General features: G+C 39.0%; 1 protein-coding gene across 3 annotated transcripts in view; it reads left to right on the top strand.

Annotated features, from left to right (window-relative positions):
- Positions 1–24,374, top strand: part of LOC137108695 (copine-8-like) — a 52,625-nt gene that overhangs the window by 18,545 nt on the left and 9,706 nt on the right. For 2 of the 3 annotated variants that reach the window (XR_010912234.1, XM_067493602.1), the window contains exons 4-14: positions 1,877–1,980; positions 6,379–6,418; positions 11,787–11,863; positions 14,338–14,401; positions 15,997–16,100; positions 16,717–16,821; positions 17,278–17,319; positions 18,154–18,229; positions 20,586–20,642; positions 20,927–20,988; positions 21,284–21,330. Coding sequence is in view for 2 of the 3 variants with exons in the window: in XM_067493602.1 (XP_067349703.1) it covers positions 1,877–1,980; positions 6,379–6,418; positions 11,787–11,863; positions 14,338–14,401; positions 15,997–16,100; positions 16,717–16,821; positions 17,278–17,319; positions 18,154–18,229; positions 20,586–20,642; positions 20,927–20,988; positions 21,284–21,330 (778 nt within the window). In the remaining variant the exon portion in view is untranslated. Of the gene's footprint in view, positions 1–1,876; positions 1,981–6,378; positions 6,419–7,749; positions 7,806–11,786; positions 11,864–14,337; positions 14,402–15,996; positions 16,101–16,716; positions 16,822–17,277; positions 17,320–18,153; positions 18,230–20,585; positions 20,643–20,926; positions 20,989–21,283; positions 21,331–24,374 lie in introns of those variants that run through there. The other variant, XM_067493603.1, reaches the window with a different exon arrangement.

Raw genomic sequence — 24,374 nt, 5'->3', positions numbered from 1 at the left:
AATTCACCTTGTAACCTAGTTAATGAGACTTAACCCAGCACCTGGGTGGACTGGCTTTAGAGCAAAATAAGTGGGATTTTCAAAATTTCTTGGTGGACTGGTTACTACTACAGTGTGATTAGTCTTAATCAGGGGTCACCAACATGGTGCCCGTGGGCACCAGGTAGTCAGCAAGGACCACATGATTAGCCCGCAGGCCTGTTCTAAAAATAGCTCACCAATGACTGCATCTAATTTTTTTTTTTGTTGCTATCCTTTTTTAAATCACATTTGATAGCTATTGTGAGAAATCATTAACATGATCCGTGTCTTCACATTGATGAACATCATTAATTTAATTAATTATTAATAATAACATATAATTAACTGTAAATTGAGCAAAGTTGTTATTTCAAAAGTGCGTATTAAACTGTTAGCCCTTCGCATTAATTGGTACCCAAGAAGTAGCTCTCAGTTTCAAAAAGGTTCGTGACCCCTGGTTTTAATCTTAAATAATAATAATAATAATACATTATTGTGTATGAAAACGTGACTTCTTTCAGTCCTCAGAGCTATAGAGGGGGAACAAACCCAAGCTGTTTAGCCTACACATAGCTTACATACAAAATATTTGAGTGTTGACACAAACCTGGCAGTTGCTACTTGAATGAAATTTTTTTCCCATGATACAGCTTTACTGGTGATGTCTCTAAACTTGTGTCATATAATTAATGGGTGCTCAGACATTTGAAATATTAGCTGTTCCTCAATGTTGACGTCCATATCGGCTGGATGCCTTGTTTCCACTTGCCCCGTGGCTATTCATCACAGTGCACCGCTGTCGGAGTTCAGCTAGATTGAACTGCTGTGTGCACAAGTTCACCAAGTGGTGACAAGCCACAGTGGCTGTGTGCACTGAAAATAATGGGTTTCAGAGCACAGTGGTGTCGTCATTGCGTTGTGTCTGAAAGCTTTGTTAGTTTTCTCTAACTACTGTTTCGGTTTGATGTGCCTCTTTGCATTTTACGGCAGATCTGGTTTTCCTTGGATGTTTTTTGACAATCCTCAGGTCTCTCTCTGATCAGAAATGTGTTCCATAAAATGGCTTTTTTTCTTATGCATGGATGAGAAGTATGTTGTTACTGTGGACACATGCCAGAATGAACAAGAGAAAATTATTTAATCACAGTAATCATCAGGCACTTTTTCACAAAATTACATAACAAAATATGTATTCAAATCACATAGGTGCAAGAGATTTTGCAAATTCCAGCTTGGCGTATTTTGTTCTTTCACTATTTGAACATTTTTAAATATTGTTTTACCTTATTCATTTTTCCATAGCTCCATTTTGGTGGCTTTGAAGCTCATGAAGATATGGATCTTCCTTGCAATTCTAAACTTTATTAACTGTTGTGATGCTCTATTGTTTATTTGCTTGTGTCACAAATCAGACTTTATTTGCAGACAGTATTTCTTGTCATATGATTGAGGCTTAGCTTTCTTGTACACGACAGGATAAACATCAGTGTGACAACACAAACTGGAGTATTTCAGAACGGGATCAGTATTAGATTGAACCATATTTATTTATAATAAAAAAAATGTAATATAATATTTTTATATATTTAGGTGATACCATGGAAGTAGTAGGTTGTAATTGGTGTGGCATTAAGCAATATATGTAAAAAAAAAAATGAGCAAATGTTTTTTGTTTTCAGTGTTTTCATTTACTTACAACATTCTGAGGAAATGTTGTCATTTCATTTGCCTTTTTTTAATGTTCTAGATTGGATTATTTTATATACATCTTTCCATTTTGGTGGTATGTGGTGCTTTTTCCTGTGTGTATTGTTTTGAATGAGTCTTCAAGTCCTCTCTCTTTATTTTTTTCTAGTTTGGCAGGACAGAAGTCATAGACAACACCCTAAACCCTGACTTTGTCCGCAAATTCATCCTTGACTATTTCTTCGAGGAGAGGCAGAATCTACGTTTTGACCTGTGAGTTAACAATTGACTTACATTGGTGTGTGTGGGTGTGTTTGTTTGTGTGTGTGTGTACGTGTGTTTGTGTGTGTGTGTGTGTGTGTTGTGGAGGCGTGGGTGCTGCTCTGTGCGTTGCAGAGTTAAGACTGAAATATTCATACTTTGTGCCGAGGGAAATGTACGTCTTCTCCCTTTTAAATAAAAGACAAGATTTCACTTTTTACCACCATTTCCCATTTGAATTCATCCCATTCATACAATGGTTAGAGACAAAATGGGGACAGATGCCCACAGTGAGTCATACATTTGGCATTTTGAGATGATTATGATCCATTTTCTGTATTGGTCATTTGTCCTCACAGTTGTTTATAAATGGAACAAGCAAGCTAACAATTTAAATATCTGCAACAGTCAAGTCATTTAAAGTGTTCAAGATCCTGAACTCCTGCCTTAGTCAGTTTTTTACATTTTGTGAAATGTGAATAGGCTGCAGCAGTGTAGAAAAAGGCAATACGAAAGTAACAAATGACCTCCTTTCAAGCAGATGCAGAAGATTGCTCAGTCTTAATCCTTTTAGACCTAAGTGCAGATTTTGACACAGTAGATCATACAATTTTAATTGACTGCCTCAATCGCTGGGTCGTTATCTCTGGGTCAGTCCAGAGCTGTCTCAGACCTCACCGCTCACACAAACCTGCACTATTAAAACAGGAAGTTCCTCAGCATCACCAAACACAAATACCTCTGGGGTCCCTCAGAGCTCATTGTGTGGACCACCAAATTAAGCCATTTATTCTGTAAACACTGAAGTCTAGTCAAACGTCTTCACATCAAGGAAGGAAGTGTTGGAAAAGTGTACTTTGAACATTTTTATATATCGAAGCAAAAAAAAGGTCTATGAGTTACTATATGGCCATGCAACCTCGACCTAAAGCTGCAAAAGATATTGAAGGTTTGGCAGAGAGGGCAACCCCCCCCCCCTGTTTCTGGGGAAGACACTAAACCCCCTAACAGCCCATTCCCCTCCCCAGCTGTGCAGTGCCAGTCCAAGCCTGGTAGAAATTGGGGAGGGTTGCATCAGGAAGTGCACTGGTGTAAAAACTGTGCCAAGTCAACAGGCAGACAATGATCTGCTGTGGCGACCCTGAACTCACGGGATAAGCTGAAAGGATTAAAAAAGTGATCACATGGGTTTTTCTCTGTTGTGTTCCAGCTTCATGCATGTTCACTGTATTTCCCCAGGATATCTCATGAAATATAGAATGACTCTTTTGTTTGTTTACTTGTTGGCCTGTCAGCTGAGCCTCATGCTGTTTTCAAGCTGTCGGAGGTTATAGTGAAGGTCAAGGAGAGACGCTAGCTGTTTGAATCTGTGTTTATGTGTTTATGTGTGGAGGCCCATTGTACTTAAGTTACATATATGCACCAGAGGAAGTGTGTGTGTGTGTGTTTATCTGGTGAATAATGTTCAGGTTTATGCACTTTTAAGGTCGGGCTTTTAGTGTGTATGTTTGGGTATTCGTTATTTAAGGGGAATACAGGTTAATGGGTTTTCATTTTGTGCATTGAAGCATTTTTTCTGTGTGCTTGGGCAACAACTGGTGTGATATTTTGTAAATAGGTCTTCATTATGTGTATTTTGCCATCTGGGAGTATTCTCTTCTGTGCTAAAGGAATGTAGTGCAGACTTTGCTAGAGTAACATGTAAGATCTTTAAAGCTGACAAGCATTGGATAGGAGGGATGGAGGATGATGGTGGGTGTGTGTGTGTGTGTGTGTCTGTCTGTAGCTAGTGCAACTCCCTGCAGGGCTCGTTGTGAGTGGGTGAGCATTAAACCCTGTTACAGTCTTCTAGGCTGATGGCCCTATGGTCACTCACAGCGAGGACACGGCTGCCTCCCCACCGCTACACCCCTACACCCCTCTCACACACATACCCATGCCTGCCCTCAAAACCAGAAAGATGTCCAAACACACACACAAACACTCACATACACATTTACACTTTTCCTCTCAGGCATTCTTCTGCACTCAAATGTGCATGTGTACAAACACAGACACACACACATACACTTCTCACATTTCTCATTACAGAACCAGTGGTTAATTCTGCTGTCCTGAGGTCTGGAAGTCTTCTTACTGTAGCTCCTACAGCTCCTACAGCCCTTCATTACCTCCATCTCCCTCACTTCCACTCAGTGCTTCACATCCCTTCAGGACATCCATACAGCCAGACAGCACCAAGCTCCCTGCAAACTGCCAGGATAGCTGCAGCTGCTAAACCATCCCACACTCTGTTCACCCAAAGACCCCTAAGCAACAACACACTTAGGTTCCTCTGCTGTCATCTGTGCCTGGAAATCCTGTTGACCCTCATCTCACAGCTGACCATGCTCAGTGCTCTGCTTAGCTTTTTGTTTGTCGGAATTGAAACTTGAGATGCTCACTGAAGCCAATGGAAAGCCCCTGGGTGGATGGATGTCTAATCAAGTGTGGCGAATTGGATAAGAGCCTCAAAAGATCAAGTAAAATACTCATGCAAATGGAATAAAAGAAAGACGTAGATGCATTAACTTCTTAAAAAAAGGTCTGAATTGAAACTGTCAGATTTTCAAGAACCCATGATTGGGTAAGAAACATGCTTTATTTTCTTATCTGTTTTCAAAACAGCAAGTAAGTTACTGGCTATTTCCCACGTACATTATATTTTCTATAAAATGACTTACTGGAGCTAGTGTACAGGTTGTAGCTTTATGATAATGTCATCTCAGTGCACTTTTTTGAGGAGGACCTCATTTAATTGACATTTAATTGACTTTTGGCTGTGGTGACATAAAATATGTGCATTCATACATGCAAGAGCTAAATTTTGGAAGATGGCCCGCCTCTTCCTTCATAGCAGTTTTTGTGCTATCATGTTTGAATAATCTGTCACAACCAAATTATAGCACTGAATGTGTGCTTGCAAAACATTTGTGTAGCATCTTGTATCATTCGATATGAAAGCTTTATGAAGGTTTTCATAAAGCTTTTAGAAAACGAAGCTCAAGTGTCAGTGTGCTGTCATGTGTTGTTTGCCTGCCTCTCTAGCCCCGTTTGTTTGTGTGCCATCATTAGTCATCATTGCTCAGTTCAAATGGAGCTGTGAGCAGCCGCTCCCCCCTCAAGACAGGCAGCGCGGGACCAAGAGAAACCCTGTCTGGCCCAGTGCCAATGCAGAGTGATGTCATCCACATATAAACACACACACACAGAGCAAATGTGCATTCACAAGGTGATGTGGGACTACTGCACACACTGTGTGTGTGCATGTTTGTATGTGTGGTTGAACATGTGCAGCCACATCATCATACATCAGTAGCATGTTTTTTTTTTTGTTTTTGCTGTTTTTTTTTTTTGTTTTGTTTTTTTTTCTTCTCCTCCTCTCTCACCCTCTCTCACTCTGGCTCTCACGCTTCCTTGCCCCTGGTCTCTCTCCCTCCTTGGGTCTCTCATTATTAAATAAGATTAAATTAAATATTTACGAACATTTGGGAGTGACAGAGGCAAGGGGCGAATAGAACATGAAGCGCACCTGTGCATTTTGCCGACGGCATGTTGCGTAACAGCACCGTGTTTCCCGGCTCTTATGGAATGACATTAGTAACAGCCCTGCATCGGAGACCCCCACCCCCTCCTGTAGGGACGCCCAGCGTCCCTTAGTTTTGTCAGCAGGGGCCTTATCGTACATGGCATGCTGTCTGTTAAAAGAAATGTTCGGGCTCTCTCATTTACACACTCCACTGCACGCTGCTGCACACACACCACACACACCTGAGACACCCAGGAAGGTGACAGGTTATGGAGAATAAATAAAACTGGATAAATTGCTCTCAGGGGAAGCGAGTGGGTCACATGTTCTGCACATCGTAGCTCCTACCTTTGTCAATCTATGTATGTCTTTAAGTGAATGTTTGGGCATAGGCCGCTCATTATTTCAGGTATATGTACTAACTGCTGTATTTCAAGTGATTTTTCACTGATACATTTTAGTTGCTCTTTTATACCTATGACTTACTCATGTTATATTTTTTAATAAAATTGTATGTACTGCTGTTAAAACAACAATACCTAAAATGAAAAAGTGTTATGACTTTCACCTGAGAGCCATTAATGATATGGAGCCATGGATACTGTTGTACCATCATGCATGAGATAGGATCAGTAAAGTCTTCGGTGCCATAATCACAGGCACTCTTTGAATCTAAACAGCTTCTCTGCAGTGATTAGTGGAGAAGTGCCTTGCATTAATAGTAGGTGAAGAGGGGGAGACGCTTGTGTTGTGCACTACTAATTTGTCTTTCTGTCACAGACCTGCTGCTCAAACCTTCTGGCCTATCTGTTTTGATGTTCCATCTCTTCTCTCCTCTCCAGGTATGATTTGGACTGCAAGAGCGACAACCTCTCCAAACATGTAAGTGTCTCCTTCACCTCAGCTGTTTGACAATCAGTCATGCATTCATGAAAATATTATAGCGCCAAATGTTTACCCTTCCAGTACAATAGCAGCCTGATTTGAATCTGAATGTCAGATCAAAGCAAACATGTTGGCATTTAGACTCCCCTAAAGAAAAAGCTCACCCATTTGGAAGATTTTAGACCGTAGCTTTTCCTACACAGAAATGTTTCTGACCTGCATGTGTTTTTGTGATCGTAGTACACTACCATTGCTAATAAAGTATGAAACTCATAATCACATACAATTACTGTACAGTTGTTGTTACTATAGCTGAGCTGTAGTGTTTTGCTGTTATGAAATTAACATCACTTCCTACGATATGTAGTTAGTGTAATTACTTTTAACGAGCCTTAGAAAATCTGATCAGAGTATGGCTCTCCCGCACAGTAGGGAGACATTTTGTCTTTCTCTTGCCAGTTACACTTCAATAGGAAATTCTATTTCTGCCTGGAAGTGTTTCCACTTGTCAGTGGTGCTGTGTTTTTTGAACACACAAGAGTCTTAGGGAGACCATCAGGGTGAATGGTGAGCTTGATGAGTCTGTTAGGGTCTGCTTATTTTCCTTTGTCATGATAGTGCAGTCTTGCAAATTGAGAACACCTTGTTTGCTCTCGAGCCACTGCTTAAGGTTAAAGTCCCCGATTAAAGATATTCACAAGCGCTATGCAGTGGGCCTTACAGCCTCTGATTTTCACAGCTCTTTCCTTTCAAAAATACGTTCCAACAACACCCTACTTATGGATGGCTATCCTTAGAAAAATCCATAATACGTAAAATCTTCAAATAAAAGATAATCCTGACATTAATCACTAAGTGAAGTTAAGGAAGAATGTAGAAATCAGTCACTATCACTCACTTGATCCTCCATCCTCCTTTCTCTGAAATGATTCACTGATGAATAGGTCCTATTGGCAGAGGGAGGGGCTGTTGGGAAGTGGGGAACTGCTGTTTCCCAGAGAGAGAGAGAGAGAGAGAACTTGCTCAGTTATAAGATACAATTCTGGGCAAAGTTTAATTGTTCCTACACATAACATTTTCACAGGTTACTAGCAATTAGCAAACAAGCTAGCTACAGTATATTAAAACTAGTTGACTCTGGGTGGGAGACTGCCAGGAAAGCGGAACGTATTGCTTCACTGCATGTATGTGCTTGTTTAACAGGTGTTTCACTAAACTATTTATGTTGGCTCGTGACTCGTGGAGCTTATATTGCATATAAGTAAATAAGCTGAGTGTTTCACCTGGTCTCTCCTCATGCAGTTCACCACTTCTGCACCACCTCTGTAGAGCTCAGCTGCACCCTCAGACACACAGAAGACAGACTGCATCATTAACACCATAAGTATATTTTATGATCTCACTCACTGATTTTTTTATTTTTTTTTTCTGAGTGCTAATAAATTCGTAAGAGTTGTGAGAGAAGAGGATGCAGGGGACAGGGTTAGATGGAGACACATGATTCGCTGTGGCGACCCCTGAAAGGGAACAGCTGAAAGGAGAAGAAGAAGAAGAAATTCGTAAGAATTAGTTGGAATTCCTACTTGGAGTTGCACCGGTCGCCCAAACAGTTCGTTACATTTGGACGCTCTTAATTTTCAGCAGCATTTGTGAAACACTTGCACTGTTGGACCTTGTTTAGGTCAATAGGATTGAAGCTATTCAGTCAGTTCCATGAAGGTATCAAACACCAGTACCCAGCTCTAAACCTACTTCATTTCTGCCTTTAACCTGGGCTCTATCATCACCCCTGGCCCCTTTGTTATTATCCTGCCTCATGCTCATTGCCAACTGCAGGCGGACTTTTTTTTTTTTCTCAGTGCAGACCCCAGCATGCCCCCGGGCTTTTGCTGAGAAGGCTGAGCAATGTGAGCGCAGCGACTCAGTCTCAGCATGAAGGCCGAAGACGCTTGGATGCGTCCTGTCATTACTGTGGATGTGTGGGATTGGAGATGTGGCATGCAGTGATGGCTCCATTGTCCAGGCAGAGTCCATCCCCAATTGCATGGCTATAAAAAAACAGTTAAATGCAAAAAATTAAAGAGGTACAGTAGCTTCAGTGCTAGCGTTTGAGGATGCCTTTTTTCTCCCACCATGGCAGATGTTTTCGCTGTGCCATATGGCTTTGCATACCTTGTGCAGATATGATGAAGGCTAAGAAGTGTAAAGAGCACATAGAGTAAAATCTGATTCAAGGCCTGTTTACTATTACATGAAGTGGCTGTTACTTTTTACTATGTTTGTCACAGCCAAGTGTAGAATTGTGTAAAGACGACATTTATTTTCTTTGTATTTTACCACCAGAAAAACAACAGATATCCTGGTTATGAGCAGTCATCTCATTTAAGTCCTAATTATTTTAAATCCAATGAGTAGCATTTAAATCCAGGCATGGAAATAGCCTTTTTTAATTGCAGGCAGAAATGAACTTTACTGGCTGTGCATTCCCTCACAACTTGAGAGCAGTCTTCATTTTACTGCAAACTTTTATTCCCCTTATTAGTTGTACTATTGCTAGAAAGCATTGATATCTTGAGTTATTGTTTTAATCTTTCAAATTTAACACCTTTCTCATCTTTTCTTAGACTGTTCAAGGTTGTAGGGGTGGAAGGACTTGCCTGTGGCTCAGGGTATTACTGAAGTTGTAGCAGAAACGGCTTTTTTAGAAGTCAAAAAAACTTGGGCAGCCTTACTAAGCAATGATGGTATTTGGCTAATTTGATGGGTGGTGTTCTCATGGTTTTGTCTGTTATGACTTGGTCATGCTAACATTTTACTTCTGTAAATAGTTCGGGAAACTGTGACAACTCTGATTCTGGCATTACAAGAATATTGGACATTTTGCTGTAGCAGCTTTGGAGACTTCTTTCTGTGTTAACTTCTTATCAGCCAAGTGTTTGAAATTATTTTTCTTACAAGCATTAAAGTTTCCTATTAGCTTCTGTATTGATGTTTTTAATTATTTCAGCAGTGTATGTTTGTGCAGCGGACATTTAGAAATGCATTTACGGTACTGGTTCTCCCTTTTTAACTGTTCCCAAATGCAAAAAACCATAACCTTCTGTGATGCTGTTTTCAGCTGGTGTGCTCCGTGCAGCTGGAACAGCCTTCCAGAGGATCTGAGAGGAGCAGGAAAACTTTGCACCTATTATTTCTTTATTAGCGTATTACTCATAGAAAAAGCACTTTGAATTACAATAGACTGCTGTAGGAATGATATTTTTTTAATTTTTTTGGTTAAATGCCTGACATAAGGTGTGTAGTAATTAACACAAGGTCAAGACATTTTCATGTTGTATTTAACATAAAATCCACCAGTCAATGCTCCGCTCACACAATTTTTGTGCTGTGTCTTAGAAATGGCAGTTGTTAACAAGTGGCTAAATGAGATTAGAGAGGTTCTTCTCTACTGAATCATCTATTCAGTAGTCCACCTTTACAGCCTTTTTTTTTTTGAGTTTATGATTTATGATCCCTATTTATGATCCCTACTTTATCAGTTCACGGTGTTAATTCCGCTAAATCAAATTCAAATTTGGAAGATGGGTGGTTGTGACGTTGAAGCCATGTAAGCATGGTTGCGTTTTACTCAGCTTTTTTATTTATGGCCATTTTATGTATTTTAGGCTCCAAAAGTCAAAAGGTGTGTTCATCTGTGAAAAATTATGTTGCTGAATAAAGCGTGCATTGTAAAAGTCTGTTGCCTACAGAGATTTTCTGCAAAAATCCGATAGCCAATGGAAGAATCCCTTTGGCTTGTTAAGAGAACTAGGGAGATGCCAACTTCTGGGACGGCCTACAAACATACTCCATCTGTATGGCTCTATTTTGATTGGTGGGCTGATTATGAACTGAACATCACAATTTTGTGCACAGGTTTAAAGATTTTTATCACTGCTGTTGGTTGTGTGAACATTTCGTTGTCATGTACAATACTTTACTACCCTAAATGTTTTGTTATATTTAAGAGATGGTAATTTTGACATTCTTCAATATTAACCTATAAACCCTGCCGAATGTCAGATTGAGATCACAACATTTTGACCTGATTGTCTTTGTGCAAGAGTTATTGGTCACTTATGAAATGTTACTGTGTCTAATAGTTTTGACAAGAGTAAAACAGGAGGAACTTTGTTGTTCAAAAGCTGGAATTTCCTTTCAAGTCACTGCAGCACTTTGTCTGTCTTTATTGACAATATTCATTAAAAATACTCGAGTATCTAAGTATATTATATGTGTAGAAACACTGTGTCCCTGTATGTTTGTATCATGGGTCTAATGAGAGGAATGTCATTACCCAAAAAAAAAAAAAAGGAAAAGCCAAGTGGAGAACAATGTGTGACAGCTCTCAGCACAAGTAAAGTCCCTCTGTGAGTGCTTTAGATAACTTGAGCCGTAAAATCCGTGATGCTTTTTACTTTCAGTGATGCTTTTCGCCACCACTGAGCCTGTTAATCTAAGGCGCCTAGCCTCTAGATTTCAGAGACATGGCTTGCACTGGACTGGGGCAGCTAGCTTGGAGCGGACTTGTTATGGAAAGGCCAGAGCATTTTTGTCATCTCTTTTTGTTTTGAGACCTCAGCTGCGGGAGAAATTTGTTCAGCACCGGCAAAGATCTTTGGAGCAGCTTTCTGCCCGCTGGACTTAGCTCAACACGCCTCATCTGTCAAGCACACACACACACACACATACATGTGCACTAACTTTTGCACACATGCATACACAGTCTGGTAGAGGAGGCTTCAATATCAGCGCATGAACAATCCATCCAGGCCAGCTGTAAAGAGCGTTTTTATCCTCCCTCCCTTGCTCTTTTTGTTGAACAAAGGCTTCTCCTTCCTCAATTGGCCTCTCTCTTACGGTCAACCTACAGTGATCAACAGGGACGTGGGTCCCTCGGTATATTGGGCTTAGGTTTCAAGATGCAATGTATGCATTGAATGTAGAAGGGAAGCTGTTTAATAATGCTAATAAATATTACAGCACTTATAAATAAAAGCAGACTAAGGAATAACTTGAAACAGACCTATTAAGGCTTTTAGCTTTACTACATAGGGTTTAAAATTAATTTCAAGCCCTGTTATGAGAGGAGTAGTAAACAAAAATGGTGTTTATGTATTGACTGCCACGAGCTCCAACCTCTGACTCCGGCTAAATTAGATAGCTGTTTGCTTTAGCACAGTGGTGTATGGTGCATTTGGAACTACAGTTTGAATCATGTCAAATAAAGAAATGTGAACCAAATCTTAATTAATTCTCCCTGCAGCCCCTATCGTTTCCTTGACTTCAGTTTCACATGTTTACTTTACTTTTTCCACATATGTAGGACTTCCTGGGCCAGGCTTTCTGTACGCTCGGTGAGATAGTTGGCTCACTGGGAAGCCGCTTGGAAAAACCTTTGATGTAAGTAGCAAAAGTTGCCATGCCACACTAACAAACAAACAAACAAACATACTCACACAAAATATCTTCTGCTATTTTAATTAGAAGCTCATAATTGAAAGCAAACATGGGAAAGGTTTGTGTTGTAACTAATGAGAGAGAGTCCCTATCATTAGTTGTCACAAAAAGCTGTTTTGGCCCATGATTAGACTTATGATTAGATTCTGTTCCAAAAAAATGAAAATGACTAGTGATTTTAAGATCACTTGATCTTTGAAGTGAAGTAAAGCAGGGACATGAAAATGAGCGAATATGTTTTTTCCATGAGCCAAATGAGATGAATAGCTAACCAGCAGAAGGCCTAATGACAGAGTGTAAACATGCAGAGATGTAAACAGTGTATGGTGAAAAGGCACAGTTCACCCAAAGGGAAGATGTCAGTGATGAGCTCCCAGCTCGTTTTTTGAAGAAGCTTAAACGGAACTGAAGCCTCAGCTGAAGCCTATAGAAATAATCAAGTACATTTTCCTATGAATAAATGTCTGATTTCCTTCTCTGTTGCTAATGACTGGAAGAAGGAAAGTCATTAAAAAATATATCCAACTCATGAACAATTTTACATTTGTTCAACTGCGTGTAAATCTTTATGAGATTACAAGGAGGTAGAATGCTTAAGGTTAAGGTTGGGGTTTGGCTTTTAGCTGTGCTAGTTAGGTCGGAGAAAAGGACTAGGAAATCTTAGAAGTGTCTTTATAACTTTAGAAAGACCAAGGTGTTTCTGTATGTCTGAGAGAGAGGTGATTTTTTTCTGTGTGTGTGTGTATGTGTGTGTGTGTGTGTGTTAGAATCAATCAGCGTTGCAGCTGAATGGGTCTGCTGAAGAATGACACACCAGAAATATGATGTAAGAATGTGTTGCTGTCGCTGAGTTATATAATTGCCTCTGCCTACAGTCTATCATAGTTTGTCAGATCTGTGCGTGTGTGTGTATGTGTGTGTGTGTGTGTGTGTGTGTACGCATTTGTGTGTCCATGCGTATCTGAATGTTTTATTTTTATCCTTTTACAGTTATTATAGATCGTGTATTCTGTAGTATTTGTTTGTGTTTGTACGCACAGCTCGGTAGGACTTTGTGCGTGTGTGTGTGTGTGTGTGTGTGTGTGTGTGTGTTTTTGAGGACTCACTATGCTGCCAGCAAAAAAAGCACAAAAACAAAAAGATAAAAAAAAAAATGAAGATCAAGAAGAAGAAGATCAAAGGTCAAAAGCATCACACTTCAGTTGGATATTGGCAGATCACACAATTAGTACAAGCGGCATAACTGAGGTCACAATCTGCTCCAAACACACACAACACAGTGTCACTGTGAGATTGTCAGATTGTGTCTATAATTTAACCAGAGTGACTAAGATGTTTTGGTAGCACACAAAAATAAAGATCCAAAGATTGGCTAGTACAGCCCTGTCACTGCACCGAGAATTGCACACAGAATTATTGTTGACAATAACATTTATTCTGAATAATATTTCTTGAAAAATATTGTTTATGATTTTTTTTAATGTATATTAAATATATGACATTTCTGCGTGTTCCCATATTTTTTTCCACTAAGACTGTGAAAAATACGAGATTATTGTATATATTAAAGTTTCATAAGATATTATCAACACAAAACTTTTATTGCTCTCAACACTCCCCCCTCAATCTTCCTTCAATCAGCAACCTCCTCCCCTTCTACATCCTTCTAGTTTTTTTTTCTTCTTCATTCTGTGACTCTATCCATCTCTTTCTTTCTCTCTGTCATTTCGTTTCCCATTTTCTATTTGCTCCCTTAGTGAACAGTTTCTTTCCTCGCATAGTGAATTAATTTCACTAAATGCTTCCCCGTGCATCAAAGGGTGGTGGCGTGTCTCAGGTGACAGGGAACGGCTTTCAAAGCTGTGCGTCGAATTACCATCCCTTTCTCCACATGTAGTATTGCAGGCTCCCGCTCTGTTCTGGACAGTACTTAGCCCAATGGTATTATCCTTGCCCTTCCTCATTCTAAATCAGGCCTGAGGTCTGTGGCTCTCATTTGGTCTATTTTTAGTGGTCAGTCTCCTTTGGCCCTATTGGCTGAATGTAACGCTTTGCCAGCTCAGGATGTAAACAAACATTGTAGCTGGAATGTGTGTTCTTTATTAGTGATTGATATTTAGCACAATTTAATACTAGAATTATCATATGTATTTTGTTATATTTAAATGACAGTTTAATACAGATTTTCCCTTAAATAAAATTTGCACGAAGGACTGTTTTAAACATTGTATCATATTATAACACAAATACAGTATACGGTGTCTTCTGTAGATTTTCTTTTGTCTTGCATTTTAGAGTTGGAGACCCAGATTTTACCTGTAACTTTTTCAAACCATATTCCTGTCACAGACCAACTGATGAGTATAAAACTTGAAATTAATAGAAATATCCCCCCTCCCCCTTTTACTTTTTTCTAGCGGGATCCCAGGCAAGAAATGTGGCACCATCATAGTGAGAGCAGAAGAGCTGAGCAACTGCAAGGTGAGAGTTTGTTGTTTTCCTGATTCATCTGACGGAGAAGTTTCAGATATTTCCATCTAATTAGCCCCAAAGTCACATACACTACTGGCCTTGAAATAAGTTCTACCTTCACCCTATTGGTATCAGGGTGGGCAGAATAACAGAAACACGTTGCACCACAAGCCATTAGAGTTCAGCAGTGTCATAAATTACAGCTTCCAGTAAACATACGGTTGAAGAAGTACTTACAGTTTTAACACAAACCAAACATTAAAGGCTTTATGAATCCTGATGGTCTTTTTACTATCTGGGTAATAAAATCATTTGGTCCACTGGTTGCCAGTGAATTACAGTGCACTATTTATATGGCTTGTGTCTAGGTGCACAATAAGTGAGAGAACGTTTTATGAGCTATGTATACAGTAAAGCTACAGTATTTACTGTAACTTTTTTCCAAGAAGTCACGGAGCATATTGCTATTAAACATATGGAAATGTGGAGCTTTTAGATACCTCAAAGAGCAGTGCATGCAGCAGTACAGAGCTCCTGATCTAATTAACAGTCTATTAGAACTCAGGAATTACCTTCACAATCAAGGGGAATGTTGTCACACCTCATTATTGTTATTATTACTAATATGTAGTTAATGTGTACTGCACACTATTAAACATCCTTTTAATCTACTGTGTGCAACTCGAGCTAATGTGAGACTTGGAATCGGTCCTATCTGCTCAGCACAGCTCTCCTCCTTTGTACAGTCCTTCAAATTGTCATAATTAACAAATTACAATAGGTTCAACACTAAATAACGCAGCAGAAATAATTGGTCTTTTCTGATTTGCCAAAAGGGCAAATCTTGCTTAAAATGCTCTTATAAGTGAGTATTGCTCCCAGTACTGTTCAGTGAGTTTTCCACCACAGCTCTTCATATTAAGATATGTGTTGGATCTTATTTCTATTAAAAAAAAGAAAAAATGTTGTACACTATAACTTTAAGAAGAGTACAGTATTGCTGTTGGAATACATTTCAAAAGGCACCACCTCATAAATTAAGTCATGCCTTCATGATGATTTTTATAAAGCATCAATCAGTTGTCATTGCCACACGTACCAGAGCTTTATCTACGCACAATGTACATGTTCTCTTAACACTTTCTTTCGGTGCATTTGTGTAGTGAGATTACTTGGACAGTAAGACACTAGTGTTGCTATGATACCAGATATTTGACTTCAATTAGAGAACTAAGTATATTATCTAAAAGTCGAATTTTCTTAAAATATCACAGTACTGCTAAAAGCTTGAAGAAACATTTTTATAGAGATACAGATTTGTACTAACTTTTGCACAGAAAGGGAAGAAGTGACTTGTGTATCAACATAGCATGATGACAGAAACCTGGAAGACTAGGTTTGCTTCTTTTTAGTTTGATTATTGTTGTCACTTGTGCAGAAACAATATAGTGTATCTATAGCTTTTAAAAAGCAGCATCGAAGGTGTAAATATGGTACAGAGAGGTGGTAAATCGCTCTTTATGTGATTACTTGTTTATAGTGTGTGATTGTTTAAGACCTGAGACTTTAATATTTTGTTTCCTCTCTGTCTGTGTTCTTTTCAGGAGTCAGTGATGCTGCAGTTTTGTGGCAACAAACTGGATAAGAAAGACTTCTTTGGAAAATCGGATCCGTTTCTTGTATTTTACCGTAGTAACGAGGATACTTCGTAAGTTGAGCTTCCTTGTAGTACGGCCATTGATTTTTTTAAATAGATAAAAGAAGCTATGTTTGTATACACCAAAATATACATACATCATGTAGAGAGTCGGTTGATGCTTCAATACAGAGGACATGAGGTCTAACCTACCTACGTTATGTTATGTAACACTAGGGGCTGTGCAACTTCTGCTGTACAATAAGTGGAAGCTGCAGAATAAGGGACCAGCAGAGATAAAGGGCTAGAGCACTACAGAAAAATATGGATCAAATGGAATTAAGTGAAAACTGTGTTTGGAAGTCGCGGTGTCTTTGCCCTGAAGATGCTCTTATTCTAGCGGACTTTAGAGTTTTGCACTTAACACATTCTCTTAGTGCAGCTGCGTATTTACTGATGCAGCCTAAATGTTCAGCCGCAGGCTATAACAGCAGCACGCTGCAGCTACAAAGAGCCAGACTAGTTGCCGTATAATAAAAGGACAGGAAATGGTTGTTTAAGGCCAAGGCTCCAGTTTTGTGAAACACTCTTATTAATAACAACACAAATAGATGCACGCAGAGGTTTGCTTTCACCTTTAAGGCAAATTTGTAATCCGTTAACAGTGACAACACTGTGTGTCTTACAGCTATACCATCTGCCACAAAACAGAAGTGGTGAAGAATACTCTGGATCCAGTGTGGCAGGCTTTTAAAATTCCTGTCAGGGCATTGTGTAACGGAGACTATGACAGGTACAGTAAGAGAAAGCAGGAATTCCACAAATACAAATCTTACAATGACAATGTGTAAAATGTAACTGCTAATATTTTATTTTATTTATTATTTTATTTTAATAATATCTTCGAATGCAATAAGTGGTTGCCATTTGTTAATATTGTCTTAATTAATACAGGTTCCTGTAAAATCTAAGAATAATGGGGACCAGAAATTGGATTTCTGCATGCCCTGGTCTAATTCAAAGCTTTGTATACATATTTTAAAAAAAAAAAAAAAAACTTACCAGGAACCACATAAATTTGCGTGTCATTATTGTGAGAATCTTTCCCATCGATGCCATTGTTAACAGTGACGTAACACTACATTTAATTTTTAAATTAACACAACATTTAATTTTTCTAATATTCAGCAGATGTTTTTTTTTAATGTTATTTCCCTTCTCACCGCTTTCTCTTCCCCTATCGTTACAGGAGTATTAAGGTGGAGGTGTATGACTGGGACAGGGATGGAGGGTGAGAGAAAAATACTCTTTGTTTTGAACTGTTAAAGTAAAGCCATGATTCCTGTACAGTATGATATTAGATGATAGGGTCCTCTGTCCATATACAGGCGTACACAGATAGACAACCATTCATGCTCCCCCTCCCCCTCACAGGACAGAAGCCCTTCTGCTCCCTTCTGCTTTAACTATTGACCACAGCAACAATACTTTCCCCCGTCGGTGCTAATGCTGGTTTTGATGTTATGGTCGACAGGGGTCTACGCAGGGCCATAAGCAGCCTTCTGTATTCTGTTCCTTTTTCACCAGCTGCACATTTTTCCCATGCTGACCCCTGCCCAACTCCACATTAACATCGACGGTTGATATTAATGCTGTACACCCATTAGCCGTACCATTAATACCAACAGTCGATGTTAACGTTACGGCTAATGGGTGTACAGTAACTATTAATGCTGCGTATATGGTATCTTGGCAGATAACTTCTTACAGTCAGATGTGAAATAAAGATCATGTTTATCTTTTAAAGCATCTTCATTGTTCATTTCCCAGTCAGTTTTTGACATTTCAAGGGCAATTAGCCCAGGGCTCCTATTAATTTCTGGGCCTGATTCCAACTGAGCTTATTATCTCCATGAAATTATAAAATTGGTTGCTACGACCACGCCTCCAGTAACGAAGGAGCTTGTTAAGGGTACTCCTTCATTTTTCCTGTATTTTAAGAAAGACTTTATACAATGAAATGTAAAAAAACACTTTTACTGACACTGCTTCACCAACGTACTTTCAGAACATGTAGGGTTTTCTGATGGGTAGTAATGGTGACTCTTTGTGTTTGGTTTTACAGCCACGACTTCATTGGCGAGTTTAGCACCAGCTACAGAGAAATGTCCAGAAGCCAATCACAATTCCATATCTATGAGGTGATTTTCTTCACATACACACAACCACATGTATATACATATCCATATTTTTAAAGATTCACTGTCTTTGATCTTCTTTAACTTGACAAAAATTTAGAGCATAACCCAATAAGAATATGCCATTCACATTAAAAAAAAAAGAAAAGATCAATGGCTTTCGGCCTGTCCCTTCAGGGGTCACCACAGCGGAAATTGCTGATTTGCACATTGATTTTGCATTTCCTTCCTGCCGCAACCCACCCATTTTATCCAGGCTTGAGACTACCAAGCACCAAGGTAGCCCTTGATGGCTGGGTGGGGCCACTCCTGGTGGGGCTGGAATCGATTCGGCAGTGTTCTGCATCCCAACCCGATGCACTACCCATTAAGCCACCAGCCCCCCTAGGAATATGCAATTAACTTAGTTTTTAAAGAGATTTGGCACAGACTCAAAGTCTGCTAACAGCATGACAAGACTGAACCAGACCCTGGCAGAGCAAGGAAAGTGTACGATCTTACCCCATCGTAGAGACAACTCTCTGGTGTTAGGGTCACAACAAATCAAGCTGATATCAAAGAAATAATGCTTGCTTGAAAGGAAGGGAAAGCAGAAAGACTAAAGATACACAAACTGCATTAAAAGCAGTGTTAGCTTACCATTTTCACACCAGTCTCACCAGAGTCAGTTTTTAACTGCATCTATTTTGATGAGAAGTTACAAATTGTACTGCTTTTTTGATTCTGTGGTTTCTTTGAATGCACTGATTTGCTAAGCCAATCCGCCAATCAGTGTGGTCTCTGTGACCGAGAGGATCAAAGCTGATTGAACATGCTGAAACGACTGAAAGCCTGCAGACAGGCCGACAAATAGTGCTAATGGTGTGTGACAAAAAGCCGCAGAAGAGACGACAGATGCTCACTGATGGCCCGACTTTGGCTGATGGCCAACCATTGGTTTGGTGTGTAGCTAGACTTGGGTGTAGTTGGGGTGGTTGTGAGACTGTGAAGAAATTTACCTTTTATAAATGAGAAGAAACAAATGATGAAGTGGATGGTAACAGAATTTAGGAGAGGGCTGTGTGAATGAATCTGACTCAGTTCCATCTCTAAACTACAGTAAAGCTTCAATTACACTAGAGAGAAGACAGATAGACATTCAAATAGCAACCAAAGTGATGTGTGCAAAAAAACGAATGGGTTATATCGAGACACGTGTCTTTGTCTTTACATTGTTATCGAGGGTTATATTAAAAAAGAGCTGATGTCACTAGTACCAGTTTAATAAGGGCAAAATTAAGGTAAATGAAAATAATTATCGAAGTTAGTGGCGATGGAGACTTTGGCAAGAATGCTTTGACAGCTGAAGGTGATGAAGATTACATCAGGAAGACATTCACCTATAGAGGAATATAGGCATAATGTGACAAAATTATCTTCTGCAATAAAGTTTTGCTGAAGTCTAGAAAAAGTTGTTAAAATTTTAGTGTGTGGTTGGTGCAACCGGATAAACAAAGGAAAAACTAAACGTCTAACATAACAGAGGCGATGTAGCAAGAAGATAACGAGAGCTGTGTTCCACAATTATTAGAACATAAATTCTCTCTCTTTTCCTCTTGACACTTGCCTTCAGTTCACCTTGTGTTTCTCTGTCTTTGGACATTAGAAACAAATGACAAGTAACATGCAGCTTTTGTGAGATGTCCCCATACTGGTTTACATTACTTTGATGTGGTCCTTTATAATGTAGGCTGAGGCACAAAAGCGATCCTCTACTGGATTTAAATTGGATTTACAGGCTAAGCGCAGGCAACATTTTTCAGAGCTTCTCCCAAGGTCAGCTGCTTGTTTACCATCTAAGTGGTGCTTATCGTTGTTTGATTTGGAGGGATGTGTTCCAGTTTAAGTCATCGCACCTTTACTGCACATATTGACAATTAGTAATACTAATTAATTATACATTCATTTGTATGATTCTGTGCCTCAGTTCCTCAAAACACACACTTCGGTCGGTTCTTCTTATGCAGTTCACTTCCATTAACTTCTACAGTATATCCTCTGTTTGTGAACCATAAATCACTAAAGGTCAAGAGTTAGTAAAGATACTTATGATGCACGACCTGGCTGACACATTTTCCAACATAAACAAGCCATGTTTAACAGGTTATTTTAAAAGCTATTAAACATGGCTTGGGGGAATTCTAGCATTTCCTAAGAGACAACTGACATTTCTCTGTATGACTTCTTGCATTTAGTTTGAATTTGCTGAGTAGTTTAGGTTGATGGGATCAGGAAGACACGAGTCAGGATTTTTTGCTGCAGCTGTGTCACCCACTGCTTATTGAGACACAACATTCTTTTTTTTTCTTTTTTCTTCCAGGTGCTAAATCCAAAGAAAAAAGGAAAGAAGAAGAAAAAGTACCAGAACTCAGGAACGGTGAGTCAGCTATTTGTGCAGAATAATGACATTTCAAACGCTGCAGACAGAGTCAGGGAAACAATTGCCTATTTTTTTCCCCATAACACATTTGCTTACAATTTATCAAACTATTTAAACTTTTGTGGCATGTTGTCATTCATAATAAAGATATGTATCCTAAGTTTGAATCTCTACCTCAAAGGAAACAGATATGAGAATAAGTTTCAAGCTTACCTGTCCCTCAGAATCAGATATTCAATACTGCGATTGTTGTCTAATTCCCACACTTTCCCGGCTGGCAGGTCACACTCCTGTCCTGCCTGGTGGACACTGAACTCTCATTCCTGGACTACATCCAAGGGGGGTAAGTTCACAGCATCCAGTAGCAACGGATTCCCAAGATCTTTAGAACCAAAGCCATTCTAACCATTAAATCCCGTTGTAATCCAGTAGTTGTGTTGTGGTGTCACCTTAGTGTAGACTCAGCTAAGACGACCGCTGCTTTGTTTTTATCCTTCAGCTTGAATATTAGGACTGACAGCTGCCGATAACCTGCTGCGTAATTGCTCACTGCTGCATGCTTTAAAACATGCTGGGATATAATCTAGCATGATTGAGGAGTCCACATAAATCTTTGTGTGATTTATTTTCCCTTGTAGGACTCAGATTAATTTCACAGTGGCAATTGATTTCACAGCATCAAATGGTAAGTGTTTTAATGCTTCACTGTTATCACTGAGATCCCTTAAGTAGATAAACTTTGGTGGTTAATACTCAGATCTTTATTTGATGTGAACTCGTAATTCCTCATCCTTCAGTTTTAAGTTAGTTGACTTCTAATGAATGATTAACCTCTTTTGCTTGAATCTAAGCAGCTATCTGTTTTTTAAAACTTTTGAGCTCAGTTAATGTTCTTCATTATCCATAGTTTGCACAGTTTGTAGCTCATTGTTACACAGAAAGTTATTACACCTACATTCTCCAAATTAAATTTCCAATTCAGATTGTTTCCACACTGTAGCAAAAGTTTATGAAGCCTTGCAGGGAAAGTGTTGTACATTTGTCAGTGACAGCAATTTAACAATAAAAAATGTGCAATCTTGCGCAGAAGACTCTGGGTGCTTCTCATTACCTTAAATTGTCTCCTTGTTTACCTTCATTTGCAAATTATCCTTGCAACTTCCTACCTCCCACCTGCTGTGAGATGCAAGGATGAGATTCAAGCAGAGAGAAATCAATGAAACATGTTTAACAGTAAGATGTCCCTTTCTCTGACCTCTTATCTGAAGAAACATCAGTTCTGATGGTAAGAGCACACCCGTTAGTCTGCAGGCATCAAGAGCACCATATGCCCAAATGTTCACAGTATTTACAGTATCTCCAACATGACAAAGGAGAATGGGAGTTACATCTGCATGTTTTTCCTTAAATTAGTTTAACAAGTTTCTGCACATTGACCAAATTCCTGAACTTTCTATTTTATTGCGAACAAATCTAACAACACTTCAGGTCATCTGTAGCATTACTGTTCAGACACGGAAAGAACAAGCCCAATGTCTACGCCTGCATTATTGATATTCTGTTTTTTACTATCTGATTATCCAGCGTGATCACAATTTCTTGTCAGACTGTCTGTGTATCAGGTGAAATATTCTTTCCACCATTATCCATTTATACAAGTGTTTTTTAAAAAAAGATGAGAATTGAAAACTCTCGATTTTAAATACAAAGTGAATGAGAACACAAATAAAACCGTGGTAATCAATTGTTGCAGATGTATAGCATCAGATCACATTTCTAATAAAGGGGCGTGTGGGCCTGATTAAAAAAAAAAAAAAAACTTGGGAAGGATGGGTTTCTCGTGTCCTTGCTCAGTCCTCCTGCAGGCAGCCTTGAGCCTGCCTCTTCTAAGCAGTAACTGAGATGTCCCTCCTTATTCCAGATTGGAATGATTTCTGTGTCACGAGGTGGAGTGAGCATATGAGTAATAAGGTAATGAGATAAGAAAAAAGGTAATGAGAACCATCTTTTGTCACAGGTGTGTAAGAGAGGATTTAGTAAGTGAAATGGTGTGAGAACATTTTTGCCACAGTAGCAATAGATGCCTTAATTTCTGACACTAAGTCAGTTCTTTATGTTCCAGTGTGTGAGTATGGCTGAAATAATATTGATATTCTGAACAATATTCCTACTTTTTGTTGGTTGCTTCCTAAATTATTTGTTCAGTGCCCAGTTACTCATATTTGCAAAACTAAAACCACCAGTCTTGTCTTAATACACCTTCAGTACATTCAGTACATAAAGTTGGGAATTATTGTCTTGTTTACTTATCAAAAACCCCAAAAAAGTGAATTTATCTTGTTTAGTATTGTCTTTGCTACCCAAGTCTGTTGTACTGTATTGTATTACTCTGTGTATTACTGTGCCAAAACACTTGGATGTGCAGAGAGTTTCAAATTGCTATCAGTATGGAGCTATGTTATATATATAAATATTATAAATAAATCAAAAATATAATTATTACAAATAAAGTCATATGCTCTAGTATTGTAAACAGTGTTTGAGACTACTTGTATAAACTACAGATATGCTTGCTTTAGGCCCTGGGATGTACGTACTGTGTGAAGGCAATAAGCAAAACAATGAAAAAATACATCCAAGTTCCATTTCACTATTACTTTTGTTGTTTTTTAAAACGGAATGTGACATCAAGACAGAAAACACATTTAGTTAACCCATGTTGTGTTGAGAATAACTGATGTCATGTACTTTACAGTATAAAGTTCATGTACCAAGACAGTTGAAGCACTTTTTCATCCTATTAATAGAAAAGACCACACAAGGTAAACAACTGATGAGAAGGGCACCTTTAATTAATTTGGGAAAATTGCAGGGACTTTGAATAATAAAGTAATAAAATGGAATTAAAAACAACTGAAGGCATCTCTAGAGAGAGAGGAAATTCATAACAAACAAAATTACAGCTTAAAAACCATTGGCAAAGTTATTTAAGCTGAGTGAAAAAAATAAAACAGTTACCAACTCTTAAACATTTTAAACATGGCAGCATGACATGGGCATCCAGCTCTAAGTGACAGAAAGGGGATGGGATACAAGTACTGAGCTAAAGAAGATCAGGAACAGGTCTGAAGGGAATGGTCAGAGGAATAGAGGCAGGGCAGAAGAAAGGGCAGGCAGGGGGGGAGAGACAACATGGTGAGGATATGGATGACACAGAATAACAAAATACAACCAAAATGGTGCAGAATCAATCTATTAGCACAGCAAAGTGTGTTGTAAACTGCACCTCAGACTAATACAGCATTTATTAACTCCTTCAGTAACACTGGCTTCTGCAGGAAATTACTGAACTGTTTTTTTAAACACTGAAACTTTATATTTGTGAGATATTTCTAAAGAGTGATGTAATCAAATAGGAACAAGCTGGTTTAGTCCTGAGTACCGGGCACAAGGCAGGCAGGTTTGAATGATGACTCAGAGTAGTTTGCTAAATTTATGTTCTTTGCAAATCAAAAGGTTTTAATGAGAGGACCCTGCTGTAACTCTGTGTTTATTGATTTTATTCATTTAGAGCCATGGGACAGACGATCTAGAAGGGTCACAAGGTCATTGAAACTCTCAGTCTTATTAGTGTGGTCACTAAATTGCAACTGTGACTTCATGATAGTTGTAGCTGTGCTGTAAAAGTGTGGTTGATCACACTACTGAGTTTAAAGGCAAGTGATGAAA

Source organism: Channa argus, chromosome 23 (genome assembly GCF_033026475.1).
Source record: "Channa argus isolate prfri chromosome 23, Channa argus male v1.0, whole genome shotgun sequence".
Taxonomy (NCBI): Eukaryota; Metazoa; Chordata; class Actinopteri; order Anabantiformes; family Channidae; genus Channa; species Channa argus.
Note: the sequence above shows the minus strand (reverse complement) of the source record. Positions and strands in the feature narration are given on the sequence as shown.